The following is a 23,854-nucleotide window of genomic DNA, read 5'->3' as shown; positions in this document are numbered from 1 at the left end:
AGGCGGTATCCATCATAAGGGCCCTCACCATCTGGTGCATCCCTCTTCACACTACAACTGTCAGAGAGAAGGCAGAGCAGTCTCTGTCATAAAGAGAGGCAATAAATATTTTGGCAAAGTCTTGTACCCATAGAACCATAGAAAACCACAGCACAGTACAGGCCCTTCAGCCCTCCATGTTGTGCCGACCCGTATAATCCTTAAAAAAAAGTACTAAACCCACACTGCCCCTCTGACAACAGATTGTTCGATGATCCATGAACCACTACCTCACACTTCCTTCTTTGAAAAATACAGTTTATTCCTTATTGTAACTTAGAATGATGTCTTCATGTCATGAAATGTTTTCTAAATTAGATCAATGTTTCGATATCATGCACTGCATTGCAAAAAAAACAACATGTATCGATTCCAGGGAGTGGTATTGTCATGTACGGTGTGTTAGGATGCGTGTGACAGGGAGTGGTGTTGTTACTGTACTGTGTATTAGTGTGTGTCACAGTGAGTGGTATTGTTACTGTACTGTGTGTTATGGTGTGTCACAGGGAGTGGTGATACTGTACATTGTGTTATTGTGTGCAACAGGGAGTGGTGTTGTTACAGTTCTGTGTGTTACGGTGTGTCACAGGGAGTGGTGTGGTTACTGTACTGTGTGTTAGGGTGTGTCACAGGGTGTGGTGTTGGTACTGTACTGTGTGTTATGGTGTGTCACAGGGAGTGGTGATACTGTACATTGTGTTATTGTGTGCAACAGGGAGTGGTGTTGTTACAGTTCTGTGTGTTACGGTGTGTCACAGGGAGTGGTGTGGTTACTGTACTGTGTGTTAGGGTGTGTCACAGGGTGTGGTGTTGGTACTGTACTGTGTGTTAGGGTGTGTCACAGGGAGTGGTGTGGTTACTGTACTGTGTGTTACGGTGTGTCACAGGGAGTGGTGTTGGTACTGTACTGTGTGTTAGGGTGTGTCACAGGGAGTGGTGTTGTTACTGTACTGTGTGTTAGGGTGTGTCACAGGGAGTGGTGTTGTTACTGTACTGTGTGTTATGGTGTGTCACAGGGAGTGGTGTTACTGTACATTGTGTTATTGTGTGCAACAGGGAGTGGTGTTGTTACAGTTCTGTGTGTTACGGTGTGTCACAGGGAGTGGTGTGGTTACTGTACTGTGTGTTACGGTGTGTCACAGGGAGTGGTGTTGTTACTGTACTGTGTGTTAGGGTGTGTCACAGGGAGTGGTGTTGTTACGTACTGTGTGTTATGGTGTGTCACAGGGAGTGGTGTTACTGTACATTGTGTTATTGTGTGCAACAGGGAGTGGTGTTGTTACAGTTCTGTGTGTTACGGTGTGTCACAGGGAGTGGTGTTGTTACTGTACTGTGTGTTAGGGTGTGTCACAGGGAGTGGTGTTGTTACTGTACTGTGTGTTACAGTGTGTCACAGGGAGTGGTGTTGTTACTGTACTGTGTGTTAGGGTGTGTCACAGGGAGTGGTGTTGTTACTGTACTGTGTGTTAGGGTGTGTCACTGGGAGTAGTGTTGTTACTGTACTGTGTGTTAGGATGTGTCACAGGGAGTGGTGTTGTTACTGTACTGTGTGTTAGGGTGTGTCACAGGGAGTGGTGTTGTTACTGTACTGTGTGTTAGGGTGTGTCACAGGGAGTAGTGTTGTTACTGTACTGTGTGTTAGGGTGTGTCACAGGGAGTGGTGTTGTTACTGTACTGTGTGTTAGGGTGTGTCACAGGGAGTGGTGTTGTTACTGTACGGCGTGTTAGGGTGTGTCACAGGGAGTGGTGTTGTTACTGTACTGTGTGTTAGGGTGTGTCACAGGGAGTGGTGTTGTTACTGTACTGTGTGTTATAGTGTGTCACAGGGAGTGGTGTTGTTACTGTACCGAGTGTTAGGGTGTGTCACAGGGAGTGGTGATGTTACTGTACTTGTGTTAGGGTGTGTCACAGGGATTGGTGGTGTTAGTGTACGGTGTGTTAGGGTGTGTCACAGGGAGTGGTGTTGTTACTGTGCTGTTCGTTAGGGTGTGTCACAGGGTGTGGTATTGTTACTGTACTGTGTGTTACGGTGTGTCACAGGGAGTGGTATTGTTACTGTACTGTGTTAGAGTGTGTCACAGGGAGTGGTGTTGTTACTGTACTGTGTGTTACGGTGTGTCACAGGGAGTGGTATTGTTACTGTACTGTGTTAGAGTGTGTCACAGGGAGTGGTGTTGTTACTGTACTGTGTGTTAGGGTGTGTCACAGGGTGTGGTATTGCTACTGTACTGTGTTAGAGTGTGTCACAGGGAGTGCTGTTGTTACTGTACTGTGTGTTAGGGTGTGTCACAGGGAGTGGTGATACTGTACATTGTGTTATTGTGTGCAACAGGGAGTGGTGTTGTTACAGTTCTGTGTGTTACGGTGTGTCACAGGGAGTGGTGTGGTTACTGTACTGTGTGTTAGGGTGTGTCACAGGGTGTGGTGTTGGTACTGTACTGTGTGTTATGGTGTGTCACAGGGAGTGGTGATACTGTACATTGTGTTATTGTGTGCAACAGGGAGTGGTGTTGTTACAGTTCTGTGTGTTACGGTGTGTCACAGGGAGTGGTGTGGTTACTGTACTGTGTGTTAGGGTGTGTCACAGGGTGTGGTGTTGGTACTGTACTGTGTGTTATGGTGTGTCACAGGGAGTGGTGATACTGTACATTGTGTTATTGTGTGCAACAGGGAGTGGTGTTGTTACAGTTCTGTGTGTTACGGTGTGTCACAGGGAGTGGTGTGGTTACTGTACTGTGTGTTAGGGTGTGTCACAGGGTGTGGTGTTGGTACTGTACTGTGTGTTAGGGTGTGTCACAGGGAGTGGTGTGGTTACTGTACTGTGTGTTACGGTGTGTCACAGGGAGTGGTGTTGGTACTGTACTGTGTGTTAGGGTGTGTCACAGGGAGTGGTATTGTTACTGTACTGTGTTAGAGTGTGTCACAGGGAGTGGTGTTGTTTCTGTACTGTGTGTTACGGTGTGTCACAGGGAGTGGTATTGTTACTGTACTGTGTTAGAGTGTGTCACAGGGAGTGGTGTTGTTACTGTACTGTGTGTTAGGGTGTGTCACAGGGTGTGGTATTGCTACTGTACTGTGTTAGAGTGTGTCACAGGGAGTGCTGTTGTTACTGTACTGTGTGTTAGGGTGTGTCACAGGGAGTGGTGATACTGTACATTGTGTTATTGTGTGCAACAGGGAGTGGTGTTGTTACAGTTCTGTGTGTTACGGTGTGTCACAGGGAGTGGTGTGGTTACTGTACTGTGTGTTAGGGTGTGTCACAGGGTGTGGTGTTGGTACTGTACTGTGTGTTATGGTGTGTCACAGGGAGTGGTGATACTGTACATTGTGTTATTGTGTGCAACAGGGAGTGGTGTTGTTACAGTTCTGTGTGTTACGGTGTGTCACAGGGAGTGGTGTGGTTACTGTACTGTGTGTTAGGGTGTGTCACAGGGTGTGGTGTTGGTACTGTACTGTGTGTTAGGGTGTGTCACAGGGAGTGGTGTGGTTACTGTACTGTGTGTTACGGTGTGTCACAGGGAGTGGTGTTGGTACTGTACTGTGTGTTAGGGTGTGTCACAGGGAGTGGTGTTGTTACTGTACTGTGTGTTAGGGTGTGTCACAGGGAGTGGTGTTGTTACTGTACTGTGTGTTATGGTGTGTCACAGGGAGTGGTGTTACTGTACATTGTGTTATTGTGTGCAACAGGGAGTGGTGTTGTTACAGTTCTGTGTGTTACGGTGTGTCACAGGGAGTGGTGTGGTTACTGTACTGTGTGTTACGGTGTGTCACAGGGAGTGGTGTTGTTACTGTACTGTGTGTTATGGTGTGTCACAGGGAGTGGTGTTGTTACAGTTCTGTGTTTTACGGTGTGTCACAGGGAGTGGTGTTGTTACTGTACTGTGTGTTAGGGTGTGTCACAGGGAGTGGTGTTGTTACTGTACTGTGTGTTACAGTGTGTCACAGGGAGTGGTGTTGTTACTGTACTGTGTGTTAGGGTGTGTCACAGGGAGTGGTGTTGTTACTGTACTGTGTGTTAGGGTGTGTCACTGGGAGTAGTGTTGTTACTGTACTGTGTGTTAGGATGTGTCACAGGGAGTGGTGTTGTTACTGTACTGTGTGTTAGGGTGTGTCACAGGGAGTGGTGTTGTTACTGTACTGTGTGTTAGGGTGTGTCACAGGGAGTAGTGTTGTTACTGTACTGTGTGTTAGGGTGTGTCACAGGGAGTGGTGTTGTTACTGTACTGTGTGTTAGGGTGTGTCACAGGGAGTGGTGTTGTTACTGTACGGCGTGTTAGGGTGTGTCACAGGGAGTGGTGTTGTTACTGTACTGTGTGTTAGGGTGTGTCACAGGGAGTGGTGTTGTTACTGTACTGTGTGTTATAGTGTGTCACAGGGAGTGGTGTTGTTACTGTACCGAGTGTTAGGGTGTGTCACAGGGAGTGGTGATGTTACTGTACTTGTGTTAGGGTGTGTCACAGGGATTGGTGGTGTTAGTGTACGGTGTGTTAGGGTGTGTCACAGGGAGTGGTGTTGTTACTGTGCTGTTCGTTAGGGTGTGTCACAGGGTGTGGTATTGTTACTGTACTGTGTGTTACGGTGTGTCACAGGGAGTGGTATTGTTACTGTACTGTGTTAGAGTGTGTCACAGGGAGTGGTGTTGTTACTGTACTGTGTGTTACGGTGTGTCACAGGGAGTGGTATTGTTACTGTACTGTGTTAGAGTGTGTCACAGGGAGTGGTGTTGTTACTGTACTGTGTGTTAGGGTGTGTCACAGGGTGTGGTATTGCTACTGTACTGTGTTAGAGTGTGTCACAGGGAGTGCTGTTGTTACTGTACTGTGTGTTAGGGTGTGTCACAGGGAGTGGTGTAGTTACTGTACTGTTTGTTAGGGTGTGTCACAGGGTGTGGTGTTGTTACTGTACTGTGTGTTACGGTGTGTCACAGGGAGTGGTATTGTTACTGTACTTTGTGTTAGGGTGTGTCACAGGAAGTGGTGTTGTTACTGTACTGTGTGTTACGGTGTGTCACAGGGGGTGCTGTTGTTACTGTACTGCGTATTAGTGTGTGTCACAGTGAGTGGTGGTGTTACTGTACTGTGTGTTATGGAGTGTCACAGGGAGTGGTGTTACTGTACATTGTGTTATTGTGTGTAACAGGGAGTGGTGTTGTTACAGTTCTGTGTGTTACAGTGTGTCACAGGGAGTGGTGTTGTTACTGTACTGTGTGTTAGGGTGTGTCACAGGGAGTAGTGTTGTTACTGTACTGTGTGTTAGGGTGTGTCACAGGGAGTGGTGTTGTTACTGTACTGTTTGTTAGGGTGTGTCACAGGGTGTGGTGTTGTTACTGTACTGTGTGTTACGGTGTGTCACAGGGAGTGGTATTGTTACTGTACTTTGTGTTAGGGTGTGTCACAGGAAGTGGTGTTGTTACTGTACTGTGTGTTACGGTGTGTCACAGGGGGTGCTGTTGTTACTGTACTGCGTATTAGTGTGTGTCACAGTGAGTGGTGGTGTTACTGTACTGTGTGTTATGGTGTGTCACAGGGAGTGGTGTTACTGTACATTGTGTTATTGTGTGTAACAGGGAGTGGTGTTGTTACAGTTCTGTGTGTTACAGTGTGTCACAGGGAGTGGTGTTGTTACTGTACTGTGTGTTAGGGTGTGTCACAGGGAGTGGTGTTGTTACTGTACTGTGTGTTAGGGTGTGTCACAGGGAGTAGTGTTGTTACTGTACTGTGTGTTAGGGTGTGTCACAGGGAGTGGTGTTGTTACTGTACTGTGTGTTAGGGTGTGTCACAGGGAGTGGTGTTGTTACTGTACGGCGTGTTAGGGTGTGTCACAGGGAGTGGTGTTGTTACTGTACTGTGTGTTAGTGTGTGTCACAGGGAGTGGTGTTGTTACTGTACTGTGTGTTAGGATGTGTCACAGGGAGTGGTGTTGTTACTGTACTGTGTGTTAGGGTGTGTCACAGGGAGTGGTGTTGTTACTGTACTGTGTGTTAGGGTGTGTCACAGGGAGTGGTGTTGTTACTGTACTGTGTGTTAGGGTGTGTCACAGGGAGTAGTGTTGTTACTGTACTGTGTGTTAGGATGTGTCACAGAGTGTGGTGTTGTTACTGTACTGTGTGTTAGGGTGTGTCACAGGGGGTGCTGTTGTTACTGTACTGCGTATTAGTGTGTGTCACAGTGAGTGGTGGTGTTACTGTACTGTGTGTTATGGTGTGTCACAGGGAGTGGTGTTACTGTACATTGTGTTATTGTGTGTAACAGGGAGTGGTGTTGTTACAGTTCTGTGTGTTACAGTGTGTCACAGGGAGTGGTGTTGTTACTGTACTGTGTGTTAGGGTGTGTCACAGGGAGTAGTGTTGTTACTGTACTGTGTGTTAGGATGTGTCACAGGGAGTGGTGTTGTTACTGTACTGTGTGTTAGGGTGTGTCACAGGGAGTGGTGTTGTTACTGTACTGTGTGTTAGGGTGTGTCACAGGGAGTAGTGTTGTTACTGTACTGTGTGTTAGGGTGTGTCACAGGGAGTGGTGTTGTTACTGTACTGTGTGTTAGGGTGTGTCACAGGGAGTGGTGTTGTTACTGTACGGCGTGTTAGGGTGTGTCACAGGGAGTGGTGTTGTTACTGTACTGTGTGTTAGTGTGTGTCACAGGGAGTGGTGTTGTTACTGTACTGTGTGTTAGGATGTGTCACAGGGAGTGGTGTTGTTACTGTACTGTGTGTTAGGGTGTGTCACAGGGAGTGGTGTTGTTACTGTACTGTGTGTTAGGGTGTGTCACAGGGAGTGGTGTTGTTACTGTACTGTGTGTTAGGGTGTGTCACAGGGAGTAGTGTTGTTACTGTACTGTGTGTTAGGATGTGTCACAGGGTGTGGTGTTGTTACTGTACTGTGTGTTAGGGTGTGTCACAGGGAGTGGTGTTGTTACTGTACTGTGTGTTAGGGTGTGTCACAGGGAGTAGTGTTGTTACTGTACTGTGTGTTAGGATGTGTCACAGGGAGTGGTGTTGTTACTGTACTGTGTGTTAGGGTGTGTCACAGGGAGTGGTGTTGTTACTGTACTGTGTGTTAGGGTGTGTCACAGGGAGTAGTGTTGTTACTGTACTGTGTGTTAGGGTGTGTCACAGGGAGTGGTGTTGTTACTGTACTGTGTGTTAGGGTGTGTCACAGGGAGTGGTGTTGTTACTGTACGGCGTGTTAGGGTGTGTCACAGGGAGTGGTGTTGTTACTGTACTGTGTGTTAGTGTGTGTCACAGGGAGTGGTGTTGTTACTGTACTGTGTGTTAGGATGTGTCACAGGGAGTGGTGTTGTTACTGTACTGTGTGTTAGGGTGTGTCACAGGGAGTGGTGTTGTTACTGTACTGTGTGTTAGGGTGTGTCACAGGGAGTGGTGTTGTTACTGTACTGTGTGTTAGGGTGTGTCACAGGGAGTAGTGTTGTTACTGTACTGTGTGTTAGGATGTGTCACAGGGTGTGGTGTTGTTACTGTACTGTGTGTTAGGGTGTGTCACAGGGAGTGGTGTTGTTACTGTACTGTGTGTTAGGGTGTGTCACAGGGAGTAGTGTTGTTACTGTACTGTGTGTTAGGGTGTGTCACAGGGAGTGGTGTTGTTACTGTACTGTGTGTTAGGGTGTGTCACAGGGAGTAGTGTTGTTACTGTACTGTGTGTTAGGGTGTGTCACAGGGAGTGGTGTTGTTACTGTACTGTTTGTTAGGGTGTGTCACAGGGTGTGGTGTTGTTACTGTACTGTGTGTTACGGTGTGTCACAGGGAGTGGTATTGTTACTGTACTTTGTGTTAGGGTGTGTCACAGGAAGTGGTGTTGTTACTGTACTGTGTGTTACGGTGTGTCACAGGGGGTGCTGTTGTTACTGTACTGCGTATTAGTGTGTGTCACAGTGAGTGGTGGTGTTACTGTACTGTGTGTTATGGTGTGTCACAGGGAGTGGTGTTACTGTACATTGTGTTATTGTGTGTAACAGGGAGTGGTGTTGTTACAGTTCTGTGTGTTACAGTGTGTCACAGGCAGTGGTGTTGTTACTGTACTGTGTGTTAGGGTGTGTCACAGGGAGTGGTGTTCTTACTGTACTGTGTGTTAGGGTGTGTCACAGGGAGTAGTGTTGTTACTGTACTGTGTGTTAGGATGTGTCACAGGGTGTGGTGTTGTTACTGTACTGTGTGTTAGGGTCTGTCACAGGGAGTGGTGTTGTTACTGTACTGTGTGTTAGGGTGTGTCACAGGGAGTAGTGTTGTTACTGTACTGTGTGTTAGGGTGTGTCACAGGGTGTGGTGTTGTTACTGTACTGTGTGTTAGGGTGTGTCACAGGGAGTGGTGTTGTTACTGTACTGTGTGTTATAGTGTGTCACAGGGAGTGGTGTTGTTACTGTACCGAGTGTTAGGGTGTGTCACAGGGAGTGGTGATGTTACTGTACTTGTGTTAGGGTGTGTCACAGGGATTGGTGGTGTTAGTGTACGGTGTGTTAGGGTGTGTCACAGGGAGTGGTGTTGTTACTGTGCTGTTCGTTAGTGTGTGTCACAGTGAGTGGTGGTGTTACTGTACTGTGTGTTATGGTGTGTCACAGGGAGTGGTGTTACTGTACATTGTGTTATTGTGTGTAACAGGGAGTGGTGTTGTTACAGTTCTGTGTGTTACAGTGTGTCACAGGGAGTGGTGTTGTTACTGTACTGTGTGTTAGGGTGTGTCACAGGGAGTAGTGTTGTTACTGTACTGTGTGTTAGGATGTGTCACAGGGAGTGGTGTTGTTACTGTACTGTGTGTTAGGGTGTGTCACAGGGAGTGGTGTTGTTACTGTACTGTGTGTTAGGGTGTGTCACAGGGAGTAGTGTTGTTACTGTACTGTGTGTTAGGGTGTGTCACAGGGAGTGGTGTTGTTACTGTACTGTGTGTTAGGGTGTGTCACAGGGAGTGGTGTTGTTACTGTACGGCGTGTTAGGGTGTGTCACAGGGAGTGGTGTTGTTACTGTACTGTGTGTTAGTGTGTGTCACAGGGAGTGGTGTTGTTACTGTACTGTGTGTTAGGATGTGTCACAGGGAGTGGTGTTGTTACTGTACTGTGTGTTAGGGTGTGTCACAGGGAGTGGTGTTGTTACTGTACTGTGTGTTAGGGTGTGTCACAGGGAGTGGTGTTGTTACTGTACTGTGTGTTAGGGTGTGTCACAGGGAGTAGTGTTGTTACTGTACTGTGTGTTAGGATGTGTCACAGGGTGTGGTGTTGTTACTGTACTGTGTGTTAGGGTGTGTCACAGGGAGTGGTGTTGTTACTGTACTGTGTGTTAGGGTGTGTCACAGGGAGTAGTGTTGTTACTGTACTGTGTGTTAGGATGTGTCACAGGGAGTGGTGTTGTTACTGTACTGTGTGTTAGGGTGTGTCACAGGGAGTGGTGTTGTTACTGTACTGTGTGTTAGGGTGTGTCACAGGGATTAGTGTTGTTACTGTACTGTGTGTTAGGGTGTGTCACAGGGAGTGGTGTTGTTACTGTACTGTGTGTTAGGGTGTGTCACAGGGAGTGGTGTTGTTACTGTACGGCGTGTTAGGGTGTGTCACAGGGAGTGGTGTTGTTACTGTACTGTGTGTTAGTGTGTGTCACAGGGAGTGGTGTTGTTACTGTACTGTGTGTTAGGATGTGTCACAGGGAGTGGTGTTGTTACTGTACTGTGTGTTAGGGTGTGTCACAGGGAGTGGTGTTGTTACTGTACTGTGTGTTAGGGTGTGTCACAGGGAGTGGTGTTGTTACTGTACTGTGTGTTAGGGTGTGTCACAGGGAGTAGTGTTGTTACTGTACTGTGTGTTAGGATGTGTCACAGGGTGTGGTGTTGTTACTGTACTGTGTGTTAGGGTGTGTCACAGGGAGTGGTGTTGTTACTGTACTGTGTGTTAGGGTGTGTCACAGGGAGTAGTGTTGTTACTGTACTGTGTGTTAGGGTGTGTCACAGGGAGTGGTGTTGTTACTGTACTGTGTGTTAGGGTGTGTCACAGGGAGTAGTGTTGTTACTGTACTGTGTGTTAGGGTGTGTCACAGGGAGTGGTGTTGTTACTGTACTGTTTGTTAGGGTGTGTCACAGGGTGTGGTGTTGTTACTGTACTGTGTGTTACGGTGTGTCACAGGGAGTGGTATTGTTACTGTACTTTGTGTTAGGGTGTGTCACAGGAAGTGGTGTTGTTACTGTACTGTGTGTTACGGTGTGTCACAGGGGGTGCTGTTGTTACTGTACTGCGTATTAGTGTGTGTCACAGTGAGTGGTGGTGTTACTGTACTGTGTGTTATGGTGTGTCACAGGGAGTGGTGTTACTGTACATTGTGTTATTGTGTGTAACAGGGAGTGGTGTTGTTACAGTTCTGTGTGTTACAGTGTGTCACAGGGAGTGGTGTTGTTACTGTACTGTGTGTTAGGGTGTGTCACAGGGAGTGGTGTTGTTACTGTACTGTGTGTTAGGGTGTGTCACAGGGAGTAGTGTTGTTACTGTACTGTGTGTTAGGATGTGTCACAGTGTGTGGTGTTGTTACTGTACTGTGTGTTAGGGTCTGTCACAGGGAGTGGTGTTGTTACTGTACTGTGTGTTAGGGTGTGTCACAGGGAGTAGTGTTGTTACTGTACTGTGTGTTAGGGTGTGTCACAGGGTGTGGTGTTGTTACTGTACTGTGTGTTAGGGTGTGTCACAGGGAGTGGTGTTGTTACTGTACTGTGTGTTATAGTGTGTCACAGGGAGTGGTGTTGTTACTGTACCGAGTGTTAGGGTGTGTCACAGGGAGTGGTGATGTTACTGTACTTGTGTTAGGGTGTGTCACAGGGATTGGTGGTGTTAGTGTACGGTGTGTTAGGGTGTGTCACAGGGAGTGGTGTTGTTACTGTGCTGTTCGTTAGGGTGTGTCACAGGGTGTGGTATTGTTACTGTACTGTGTGTTACGGTGTGTCACAGGGAGTGGTATTGTTACTGTACTGTGTTAGAGTGTGTCACAGGGAGTGGTGTTGTTACTGTACTGTGTGTTACGGTGTGTCACAGGGAGTGGTATTGTTACTGTACTGTGTTAGAGTGTGTCACAGGGAGTGGTGTTGTTACTGTACTGTGTGTTAGGGTGTGTCACAGGGTGTGGTATTGCTACTGTACTGTGTTAGAGTGTGTCACAGGGAGTGCTGTTGTTACTGTACTGTGTGTTAGGGTGTGTCACAGGGAGTGGTGTTGTTACTGTACTGTTTGTTAGGGTGTGTCACAGGGTGTGGTGTTGTTACTGTACTGTGTGTTACGGTGTGTCACAGGGAGTGGTATTGTTACTGTACTTTGTGTTAGGGTGTGTCACCGGAAGTGGTGTTGTTACTGTACTGTGTGTTACGGTGTGTCACGGGGAGTGGTATTGTTACCGTACTGGGTGTTAGGGAGTGTCACAGGGTGTGGTGTTGTTACTGTACGGTGTGTTAGGGTGTGTCAAAGGGAGTTACTGTACTGTGTAACAACCATTCTCTGACACACCATAACACACAGTACAGTGACAACACACCCTGTGACACACCGTAACAACCGGCGCGGCTCGAATTGCCAGAAGGGCCGTTGCTGTATTGTATCTCAATAAATACACAATTAACTGTATGAACTCGGTCAGCGTTACTCCGGGACAAAGGTTCAAAACAAAATACCAACAGCCACTCAACAGAGCAAAGCACACGTAACACATAAAAATAGCAAGTACATGTCAGATATCAGTAAGATACTGTCAGGAAATTTAATTGACCCAACCCGGACTCCACGAACGCCGAAGGAATCAGCAGCCGAACACAGTACAGCTTGACTGCTGCCGAGCGAACACCAGGGGGCAGCACCAGCTGCTCTGACCGGAGGACCGTGACCGTGGCTCCTGCGATCAGTGATAGAAATATAGAAACAGAGAGCTAGGCCATTCGGCCCTTCGAACCTGCACCGCCATTCAGTATGATCATGGCTGATCATCCAACTCAGAACCCTGTACCTGCTTTCTCTCCATACCCCCTGATCCCTTTAGCCACAAGGGCCATATCTAACTTCCTCTTAAATATAGCCAATGAACTGACTTCAACTGTTTCCTATGGCAGAGAATTCCACAGATTCACCACTCTCTGTGTGAAGAAGTTTTTCCTCATCTCGGTCCTAAAAGGCTTCCCCTTTATCCTTAAACTGTGACCCCTCGTTCTGGACTTCCCCAACATCGGAAACAATCTTCCTGCATCTAGCCTGTCCAATCCCTTTAGAACTTTATACGTTTCAATAAGATCCCCCCTCAATCTTCTAAATTCCAGTGAGTATAAGCCTAGTCAATCCAGTCTTTCTTCATATGAAAGTCCTGCCGTCCCAGGAATCAATCTGGTGATCCTTCTCTGTATTCCCTCTATGGCAAGAATGTCTTTCCTCAGATTAGGGGACCAAAACTGCACACAATATTCTAGGTGCGGTCTCACCAAGGCCTTGTACAACTGCACTAGAACCTCCCTGCTCCTGTACTCAAATCCTTTTGCTATGAATGCCAACGTACCATTTGCCTTTTTCACCGCCTGCTGTACCTGCATGCACACCTTCAATGACTGGTGTACAATGACACCCAGGTCTCGTTGCACCTCCCCTTTTCCTAATCGGCCACCGTTCAGATAATAATCTGCTTTCCTGTTCTTGCAACCAAAGTGGATAACCTCACCTTTATCCACATTAAATTGCATCTGCCATGAATTTGCCCACTCACCCAACCTATCCAAGTCACCCTGCATCCTCTAAGTGTCGTGGTTTCTCGTGCCCCACAAACGACCAGGAGACGCAGAAGATTCTTCAAGAAGTATTAAACTTTATTTTGCAAATCAAAGCTGAGACAGTCATTGAGCTAGTCGCTGATTGCCCACCGATCCTTGTACATAGCATTTTTTATAGCAATCTCCTGGTTTAGTTGTATATCCAATCGCTCGAAAGTTGCATATCACAAGTACATCCGCCACTATTGTTTCTACCCATTGACTTAATCCTGTTCTAATCTACATCTTTTAGCTACATCTCATTAACACACCATTGTCTTCTACATTCAATTGGATACATGCATAGCAAATAGCAAGTTCAAACTACATAATCCACATCAAAGCTGACTACGTAGTTTTGGTTACACAGCAAACAATACAACTTTTATACTCCAATATATCCCCCCTTTGAGACCCATAGGGTCTCACACAGAGAAAGAAGACTAAGAGTCCGCGCACAAAAGCCCCAATAAAGCATAAAAGCTGCCTTTACAAAGGTTTTTAAATTATGATGGGCGTACAGAACGTGGATGGCCCCGGGGGGGGGGTGGAAAAGTGAAGGATGCAGGTTTAAGTTGAGTGGGGTAAGATTCAGAGGGTCGTGGGAATGTGGACTGAGCTGCCACCAGACATGGTAGAGTGTACGGTTGCAAGGTTTAGTTCAGACAGCTCGGAAAGATTTGGAGGACCATGGGCCAAACTGGATTAGTTTACAAGAGCTGGCCCTCTTCATCCTCTCCCGGCCTACGTGCCCCTCTCAGTCAATCCCCAGTACCCCCACCACACCCTGAGGCAGCCTCGCCTTCCGCTGTCTGGACACACGTGCCCCTCCCTCCGTCACACTCACCACCCCGCCCTCCTCCTGAACATCCCTCGGTGACCAGTCCCAGGGACACAGTTGCTGCCGTCGAGAGCGAGGACTGGACTTTGCGCCTTTGTGTTTTCCAGCACCCGAGACATTGGCGCGAGGGACACCAAAACAGTCACGCTGTCTGTCATGTGATGCCCAACAGCCAGTTGCCCAAAAATGAGACTTCGATATCCGGAAACATCTACTTCCGAAGACAGGTGAGATTCTGACTCGAGAATGTGTGATGGGATGGTGTGGCGGGAGATTCACTCTGTGTCTGACCCCAGGAGTGTGTGATGGGACGGTGTGGAGGGAGATTCACTCTGTGTCTGACCCCGGGAGTGTGTGATGGGACGGTGTGGAGGGAGATTCACTCTGTGTCTGACCCCGGGAGTGTGTGATGGGACGGTGTGGAGGGAGCTTCACTCTGTGTCTGACCCCGGGAGTGTGTGATGGGACGGTGTGGAGGGAGCTTCACTCTGTGTCTGACCCCGGGAGTGTGTGATGGGACGGTGTGGAGGGGGATTCACTCTGTGTCTGACCCCGGGAGTGTGTGATGGGACGGTGTGGAGGGAGATTCACTCTGTGTCTGACCCCGGGAGTGTGTGATGGGACGGTGTGGAGTGAGCTTCACCCTAGGTCTGACCCCGGGAGTGTGTGATGGGACGGTGTGGAGGGAGCTTCACTCTGTGTGTGACCCCGGGAGTGTGTGGTGGGATGGTGTAGAGAGAGCTTCACACTCTGTCAGACCCTGGATATAGACCATAGAATAGTACAGCATGCTACAGGCCCTTCGGCCCACAATGTTGTGCCGACCCTCAAAGTATGTGTACTAAGATGGTGTAGAGGGAAACTCACTCTGTCTGACCCCAGGAGTGTGTGATGGGATGGTGTAGAGGGAAACTCACTCTGTGTCTGACCCCGGGAGTGTGTGATGGGACGGTGTGGAGGGTGTTTCACTCTGTTTCTGACCCCGGGAGTGTGTGATGGGACGGTGTGGAGGGAGCTTCACTCTGTGTCTGACCCCGGGAGTGTGTGATGGGACGGTGTGGAGGGAGATTCACTCTGTGTCTGACCCCAGGAGTGTGTGATGGGACGGTGTGGAGGGAGTTTACTCTGTGTCTGAACCCAGGAGTGTGTGATGGGACAGTGTGCAGGGAGTTTCACTTTGTGTCTGACCCTGGGAGTGTGTGATGGGACGGTGTGGAGGGAGATTCACTCTGTGTCTGACCCCGGGAGTATGTGATGAGATGGTGTGGAGGGAGATTCACTCGGTGTCTGACCCCGGGAGTGTGTGATGGGACGGTGTGGAGGGAGATTCACTCTGTATCTGTCCCCGGGAGTGTATGATGGGATGGTGTGCAGGGAGCTTCACTCTGAGTCTGACCTCGGGAGTGTGTGATGGGACAGTGTGGAGGAAACGTCACTCTGTGTCTGACCCCAGGAGTGTGTGATGGGACGGTGTGGAGGGAGATTCACTCTGTGTCTGAACCCAGGAGTGTGTGATGGGACAGTATGCAGGGAGTTTCACTTTGTGTCTGACCCTGGGAGTGTGTGATGGGACGGTGTGGAGGGAGATTCACTCTGTGTCTGACCCCGGGGGTGTGTGATGGGACGGTGTGGAGGGAGATTCACTCTGTGTCTGACCCCGGGAGTGTGTGATGGGACGGTGTGGAGGGAGATTCACTCTGTATCTGACCCCGGGAGTGTGTGATGGGATGGTGTGCAGGGAGCTTCACTCTGAGTCTGACCTCGGGAGTGTGTGATGGGACAGTGTGGAGGGAGATTCACTCTGTGTCTGACCCCGGGAGTTTGTGATGGGACGGTGTGGAGGGAGTTTCACTCTGTGTCTGACCCCGGGAGTGTGTGATGGGACGGTGTGGAGGGAGCGCCACCTAGTGTCTGACCCCGGGAGTATGTGATGGGACGGTGTGGAGGGAGATTCACTCTGTGTCTGACCCCGGGAGTGTGTGATGGGACGGTGTGGAGGGGGATTCACTCTGTGTCTGACCCCGGGAGTATGTGATGGGACGGTGTGGATGGAGGTTCACTCTGTGTCTGACCCCGGGAGAATGTGATGGGACGGTGTGGAGGGGGTTTCACTCTGTGTCTGACCCCGGGAGTGTGTGATGGGACGGTGTGGAGGGGGATTCACTCTGTGTCTGACCCCGGGAGTGTGTGATGGGACGGTGTGGAGGGAGATTCACTCTGTGTCTGACCCCGGGAGTGTGTGATGGGACGGTGTGGAGGGAGATTCACTCTGTATCTGACCCCGGGAGTGTGTGATGGGATGGTGTGCAGGGAGCTTCACTCTGAGTCTGACCTCGGGAGTGTGTGATGGGACAGTGTGGAGGGAGATTCACTCTGTGTCTGACCCCGGGAGTTTGTGATGGGACGGTGTGGAGGGAGATTCACTCTGTGTCTGACCCCGGGAGTGTGTGATGGGACGGTGTGGAGGGGGATTCACTCTGTGTCTGACCCCGGGACTGTGTGATGGGACGGTGTGGAGGGAGATTCACTCTGTGTCTGACCCCGGGAGTGTGTGATGGGACGGTGTGGAGTGAGCTTCACCCTAGGTCTGACCCCGGGAGTGTGTGATGGGACGGTGTGGAGGGAGCTTCACTCTGTGTCTGACCCCGGGAGTGTGTGGTGGGATGGTGTAGAGAGAGCTTCACACTCTGTCAGACCCTGGATATAGACCATAGAATAGTACAGCATGCTTCAGGCCCTTCGGCCCACAATGTTGTGCCGACCCTCAAAGTATGTGTACTAAGATGGTGTAGAGGGAAACTCACTCTGTGTCTGACCCCGGGAGTGTGTGATGGGACGGTGTGGAGGGTGTTTCACTCTGTTTCTGACCCCGGGAGTGTGTGATGGGACGGTGTGGAGGGAGCTTCACTCTGTGTCTGACCCCGGGAGTGTGTGATGGGACGGTGTGGAGGGAGATTCACTCTGTGTCTGACCCCAGGAGTGTGTGATGGGACGGTGTGGAGGGAGTTTACTCTGTGTCTGAACCCAGGAGTGTGTGATGGGACAGTGTGCAGGGAGTTTCACTTTGTGTCTGACCCTGGGAGTGTGTGATGGGACGGTGTGGAGGGAGATTCACTCTGTGTCTGACCCCAGGAGTATGTGATGAGATGGTGTGGAGGGAGATTCACTCTGTATCTGTCCCCGGGAGTGTATGATGGGATGGTGTGCAGGGAGCTTCACTCTGAGTCTGACCTCGGGAGTGTGTGATGGGACAGTGTGGAGGGAGATTCACTCTGTGTCTGACCCCGGGAGTTTGTGATGGGACGGTGTGGAGGGAGTTTCACTCTGTGTCTGACCCCGGGAGTGTGTGATGGGACTGTGTGGAGGGAGCGCCACCTAGTGTCTGACCCCGGGAGTATGTGATTGGACGGTGTGGAGGGAGATTCACTCTGTGTCTGACCCCGGGAGTGTGTGTTGGGACGGTGTGGAGGGAGATTCACTCTGTATCTGACCCCGGGAGTGTATGATGTGATGGTGTGCAGGGAGCTTCACTCTGAGTCTGACCTCGGGAGTGTGTGATGGGACGGTGTGGAGGGAGATTCACTCTGTGTCCGACCCCGGGAGTGTATGATGGGACAGTGTGGAGGGAGTTTCACTCCGTGTCTGACCCCGGGAGTGTGTGATGGGACAGTGTGGAGGAAACGTCACTCTGTGTCTGAACCCAGGAGTGTGTGCTGGGACAGTGTGCAGGGAGTTTCACTTTGTGTCTGACCCTGGGAGTGTGTGATGGGACGGTGTGGAGGGAGATTCACTCTGTGTCTGACCCCGGGGGTGTGTGATGGGACTGTGTGGAGGGAGATTCACTCTGTGTCTGACCCCGGGAGTGTGTGATGGGACGGTGTGCAGGGAGTTTCACTCTGTGTCTGACCCCGGGAGTGTGTGATGGGACGGTGTGGAGGGAGATTCACTCTGTGTCTGACCCCGGGAGTGTGTGATGGGACGGTGTGCAGGGAGCTTCACTCTGAGTCTGACCTCGGGAGTGTGTGATGGGACAGTGTGGAGGGAGATTCACTCTGTGTCTGACCCCGGGAGTGTGTGATGGGACGGTGTGGAGGGAGTTTCACTCTGTGTCTGACCCCGGGAGTGTGTGATGGGACTGTGTGGAGGGAGCTTCACTCTGTGTCTGACCCCGGGAGTGTGTGATGGGACGGTGTGGAGGGAGATTCACTCTGTGTCTGACCCCGGGAGTGTGTGATGGGACGGTGTGGAGGGAGATTCACTCTGTGTCTGACCCCGGGTGTATGTGAATAGATGGTGTGGAGGGAGATTCACTCTGTGTCTGACCCCAGGAGTGTGTGATGGGACGGTGTGGAGGGAGATTCACTCTGTGTCTGACCCCGGGTGTATGTGATGAAATGGTGTGGAGGGAGATTCACTCTGTGTCCCCAGGAGTGTGTGATGGGATGGTGTGGAGGGAGCTTCACTCTGTGTCTGACCCCGGGAGTGTGTGATGGGGCGGTGTGGAGGAAGATTCACTCTGTGTCTGACCCCGGGAGTATGTGATGAGATGGTGTGGAGGGAGATTCACTCTGTGTCTGACCCCAGGAGTGTGTGATGGGACGGTGTGGAGGGAGCTTCACTCTGTGTCTGACCCCGGGAGTGTGTGATGGGACGGTGTGGAGGGAGATTCACTCTGTATCTGACCCCGGGAGTGTATGATGGAATGGTGTGCAGGGAGCTTCACTCTGAGTCTGACCTCGGGAGTGTGTGATGGGACGGTGTGGTGGGAGATTCACTCTGTGTCTGACCCCGGGAGTGTGTGATGGGACGGTGTGGAGGGAGATTCACTCTGTATCTGACCCCGGGAGTGTATGATGGGATGGTGTGCAGGGAGCTTCACTCTGTGTCTGACCCCGGGAGTGTGTGATGGGACAGTGTGGTGGAAACGTCACTCTGTGTCTGACCCTGGGGGTGTGTGATGGGACGGTGTGGAGGGAGATTCACTCTGTGTCTGACCCCGGGGGTGTGTGATGGGACGGTGCGGAGGGAGATTCACTCTGTGTCTGACCCCGGGGGTGTGTGATGGGACGGTGTGGAGGGAGATTCACTCTGTATCTGACCCCGGGAGTGTATGATGGGATGGTGTGCAGGGAGCTTCACTCTGAGTCTGACCTCGGGAGTGTGTGATGGGACAGTGTGGAGGGAGATTCACTCTGTGTTTGACCCCGGGAGTGTGTGATGGGACGGTGTGGAGGGAGATTCACTCTCTGTCTGACCCCGGGAGTGTGTGATGGGACGGTGTGAAGGGAGATTCACTCTGTATCTGACCCCGGGAGTGTATGATGGGATGGTGTGCAGGGAGCTTCACTCTGAGTCTGACCTCGGGAGTGTGTGATGGGACAGTGTGGAGGGAGATTCACTCTGTGTCTGACCCCGGGAGTGTGTGATGGGACGGTGTGGAGGGAGATTCACTCTGGGTCTGACCCCGGGAGTGTGTGATGGGACAGTGTGGAGGGAGATTCACTCTGTGTCTGAACCCAGGAGCGTGTGATGGGACAGTGTGCAGGGAGTTTCACTCTGTGTCTGACCCTGGGAGTGTGTGATGGGACGGTGTGGAGGGAGATTCACTCTGTGTCTGACCCCGGGGGTGTGTGATGGGACGGTGTGGAGGGAGATTCAATCTGTGTCTGACCCCTGGATTGTGTGATGGGACGGTGTGGAGGGAGATTCACTCTGTGTCTGACCCCGGGAGTGTGTGATGGGACGGTGTGGAGGGAGATTCACTCTGTGTCTGACCCCGGGAGTGTGTGATGGGATTGTGTGCAGGGAGCTTCACTCTGAGTCTGACCTCGGGAGTGTGTGATGGGACAGTGTGGAGGGAGATTCACTCTGTGTTTGACCCCGGGTGTGTGTGATGGGACGGTGTGGAGGGAGATTCACTCTGTATCTGACCCCGGGAGTGTATGATGGGATGGTGTGCAGGGAGCTTCACTCTGAGTCTGACCTCGGGAGTGTGTGATGGGACAGTGTGGAGGGAGATTCACTCTGTGTCTGACCCCGGGAGTGTGTGATGGGACGGTGTGGAGGGAGTTTCACTCTGTGTCTGACCCCGGGAGTGTGTGATGGGACGGTGTGGAGGGAGTTTCACTCTCTGTCTGACCCCGGGAGTGTGTGATGGGACTGTGTGGAGGGAGATTCACTCTGTGTGTGACCCCGGGAGTGTGAAATGGGACGGTGTGGAGGGAGATTCACTCTGTGTCTGACCCCGGGAGTGTGTGATGGGACGGTGTGGAGGGAGATTCACTCTGTGTCTGACCCCGGGAGTGTGTGATGGGACTGTGTGGAGGGAGATTCACTCTGTGTGTGACCCCGGGAGTGTGAAATGGGACGGTGTGGAGGGAGATTCACTCTGTGTCTGACCCCGGGAGTGTGTGATGGGACGGTGTGGAGGGAGTTTCAATCTGTGTCTGACCCCGGGAGTGTGTGATGGGACTGTGTGGAGGGAGATTCACTCTGTGTGTGACCCCGGGAGTGTGAAATGGGACGGTGTGGAGGGAGATTCACTCTGTGTCTGACCCCGGGAGTGTGTGATGGGACGGTGTGGAGGGAGTTTCACTCTGTGTCTGACCCCGGGAGTGTGTGATGGGACGGTGTGGAGGGAGATTCACTCTGTGTCTGACCCCGGGAGTGTGTGATGGGACGGTGTGGAGGGAGTTTCACTCTGTGTCTGACCCCGGGAGTGTGTGATGGGACGGTGTGGAGGGAGATTCACTCTGTGTTTGGGAATATATTGGGGGATTACAATCTGCTAATTTCCATGCCTGGTGACACAGAGAGGTAATCAGACTGGGATTCTTCTGGACCTTCACGGATTCTCAACCAGCCAGAAGGCTCATGGTGTCCACATCCACGAGTTTGGAGATTTGACAAGAGGGTGTGAGACATTGGGAGGGCACTACAACCCTCATAACAGGCGGCATGGCAGGTAAGACAAAAGCAGGGTCCTGTGGGGAGGGTGTCAGACCCCCGAGAAAGCCCTGCTGCCTCTCGGACACGAGGGATAGGGACAAGGGGCAGCACCGGCAGACGTTAGAGAAGGCCATCTTAAACCGCCCCGACTGCCTTGGATGTAGAGTCCTGGCCCTCGGTGACACTCGGCGTAGCTCCCCCTCCCAGAGATTTTCCCACCCCGCCCCTCTGTAAGTCCATTTCGACCACCTTCCCAGACTGTGTTCTGAACCATGGAAACTACCATCGAATAACCATTCCAGCCCAACAGCGCCCACCGTTGTTCTACAGGAAGGAGTGGGTTCATGGTGTCAGGATCTCTGAGGATCTAACCTGGTCCCAACATATCGATGCCGTTATAAAGAAGGCACTGCAGCGACTGTGGAGTTTGTGGAGGTTTGCTGTGTCACCAAAGGCACTTGCAAATTTTTACAGATCAGTCGTGGAGAGCGTTCTAACCGGCTGCATCACCGTCTGAGGTGGGGGGAGGGGGTCGCTAATGAACAGGATTGAAATAAACTGCAGAGACTTGTAAACTTAGTCAGCTTCGTCATGGTAGCCATGGTACCATCAGGTGGGAGGTACAGAACCTTGAACACTACGGGACAGTACAGGCCCTTCAGCCCTCCATGTTGTGCCGACCCATATAACCCTTAAACATAGAAACATAGAAAATAGGTGCAGGAGCAGGCCATTCGGCCCTTCGAGCCTGCACCGCCATTCAGTATGATCATGGCTGATCATCCAACTCAGAACCCTGTACCTGTTTTCTCTCCATACCCCCTGATCCCTTTAGCCACTAGGATCATATCTAACTCCCTCTTAAATATGTTAAATAACTTCACTCTCTGTGTGAAGAAGTTTTTCCTCATCTCAATCCTAAAAGGCTTCCCCTTTACCCTTAAACTGTGACCCCTCGTTCTGGACTTCCCCAACATCGGAAACAATCTTCCTGCATCTAGCCTGTCCAATCCCTTTAAAATTTTATACGTTTCAATAAGATCCCCCCCTCAATCTTCTAAATTCTAGTGAGTATAAGCCTAGTCGATCCAGTCTTTCTTCATATGAAAGTCCTGCCATCCCAGGAATCAATCTGGTGATCCTTCTCTGTACTCCCTCTATGGCAAGAATGTCTTTCCTCAGATTAGGGGACCAAAACTGCACACAATATTCTAGGTGCGGTCTCACCAAGGCCTTGTACAACAGCAGTAGAACCTCCCTGCTCCTGTACTCAAATCCTTTTGCTATGAATGCCAACATACCATTTGCCTTTTTCACCGCCTGCTGTACCTGCATGCCCACCTTCAATGACTGGTGTACAATGACACCCAGGTCTCATTGCATCTCCCCTTTTTCATAATCGGCCACCGTTCTGATAATAATCTGCTTTCCTGTTCTTGCAACCAAAGTGGATAACCTCACCTTTATCCACATTAAATTGCATCTGCCATGAATTTGCCCACTCACCCAACCTATCCAAGTCACCCTGCATCCTCCTAGTGTCGTGGTTTCTCATGCCCCACAAACGACCAGGAGACGCAGAAGATTCTTCAAGAAGTATTAAACTTTATTTTGCAAATCAAAGCTGAGACAGTCATTGAGCTAGTCGCTGATTGCCCACCGATCCTTGTACATAGCATTTTTTATAGCAATCTCCTGGTTTAGTTGCATTAGCATATCCAATTGGTCAACAGTTGCATCTCACAAGTACATCCGCCACTATTGTTTCTACCCATTGACTTAATCCTGTTCTAATCTACATCTCTTAGCTACCTCTCATTAACACACCATTGTCTTCTACATTCTTAAGATTTCATTCTCCTACTAAATTGGATACATGCATAGCAAATAGCAAACTCAGACTACATAATCTACATCAAAGCTGACTACATAGTTTTGGTTACACAGGAAACAATGCAACTTTTATACTCCAATATATCCCCACAGAGAAAGAAGACTAAGAGTCCGCACACAAAAGCCCCAATAAACTCAAGCACTTATTCCCAAATCTCGGGTTAAACTACAATAGACCTCAAAGTATTCTCTCCCTGTTACCCTGGGCCGCTGAGCCAAAAACCTGTCCCTCTGTACCTGAGACAGGGGAAAAAACTCAGAAGCCCTTACAATCTACTCCCACACTGTCGTGTTGTAGGCTGTAACGATACATGTTCAGTGTATCTTTCTCCACTAAGCTTGCTTTAGTAATTGCCACGAGCATCGGAAATTGTTTGGGTGCAGCACGCACTACAAGAGACTTGAGACAAGGAAGAAAACAGCACAGCACAAGCGCACAGCTCAACAATACAATACTGACCGTTATTGCCATCTTAGTCAGCCATGCTCCCCATCCTCTGAGTCTACTTTCTAACCAGTCAAATGACTGATGTCCGGACCCTGCATTCTGTTTAACTTCCTTTCTTAGACTTTTCAACTTATACATTGCCTTAGTAAACGATCCTTCTGGACTAGTGTTACTTGGTATAAAAGTACAGCACTTCTCTCCAAACATCACACAAACTGCGAGGAAGCCTGATATAACATACACCAATATGGGCACACTGGTGCGTTTCTCATACAGCTTTGATAGCAGGGATCTGTTACAACACAAAGCTTCAGGAAGCAAGCCTTAACCGGACCTGGACACCGTCGTACGCATTGTTCCCTGTGCTCTCTTCGCCACCGCATGCAGGTGGAGGAGTTATAAGGCATGGGAACTACATGCTGAGTGGGGCTTTCCCTTGAGCACAGATAACAATTCTGTCTCTTCATCATTCCTGCCGTGTAAGTTGCCCATTGATACCACTGATTAGTACGTGTCTGTAACCATGGCGAGGAGGTAAGTGTTGTGCTCCTCTTACTTCTTTTCTGTAGGTTCTGTGTGGGACTTAACAGTCCCATTCCGTATCTGCCACACTAATGGTTTCCAAGTCTGCACTGGAGTATGTGGGTGCTTTGTCCCCAGGGGCACGACTGGTCGTTCCCAGCTCATCCCCATTATCTGAAGAAGCCCTACTATCCACCACCACATCCTGAGGGTCTTCAGGCCCGTCCTCAGAATCAAAAATTTCCCTTACCAATTGATCAAACTCCTGCGGTGCAGTGTCAGCTTCTTGTTCCCCGTCTGTCTCCTGCTAACTGCTCTTCCGCATCACTTACCTCAGACTCCTCACCTGATTGTCCTTGCGGGACTGCCCTCGTGCAGTGGTTCAGATGGTACCAGGTGGAGCGTCC

The 23,854-nt window shown here is 50.2% G+C and overlaps 1 protein-coding gene across 1 annotated transcript in view; it reads left to right on the top strand.

Moving 5' to 3' along the window:
* The window catches only part of LOC140716000 (uncharacterized), a 56,901-nt gene that overhangs the window by 13,183 nt on the left and 19,864 nt on the right, over positions 1–23,854 (top strand). Inside the window, exons 3-4 of the mRNA XM_073028632.1 lie at positions 13,744–13,863; positions 20,449–20,600. Coding sequence (XP_072884733.1) covers positions 13,744–13,863; positions 20,449–20,600 — 272 coding nt within the window. The remainder of the gene's footprint in view (positions 1–13,743; positions 13,864–20,448; positions 20,601–23,854) is intronic.

The sequence above is a fragment of the Hemitrygon akajei genome, chromosome 24, assembly GCF_048418815.1.
Source record: "Hemitrygon akajei chromosome 24, sHemAka1.3, whole genome shotgun sequence".
NCBI classification, from domain to species: domain Eukaryota; kingdom Metazoa; phylum Chordata; class Chondrichthyes; order Myliobatiformes; family Dasyatidae; genus Hemitrygon; species Hemitrygon akajei.
The sequence above is the reverse complement of the archived record's forward strand: the minus strand, read 5'-3'. Positions and strand labels throughout refer to the sequence as shown.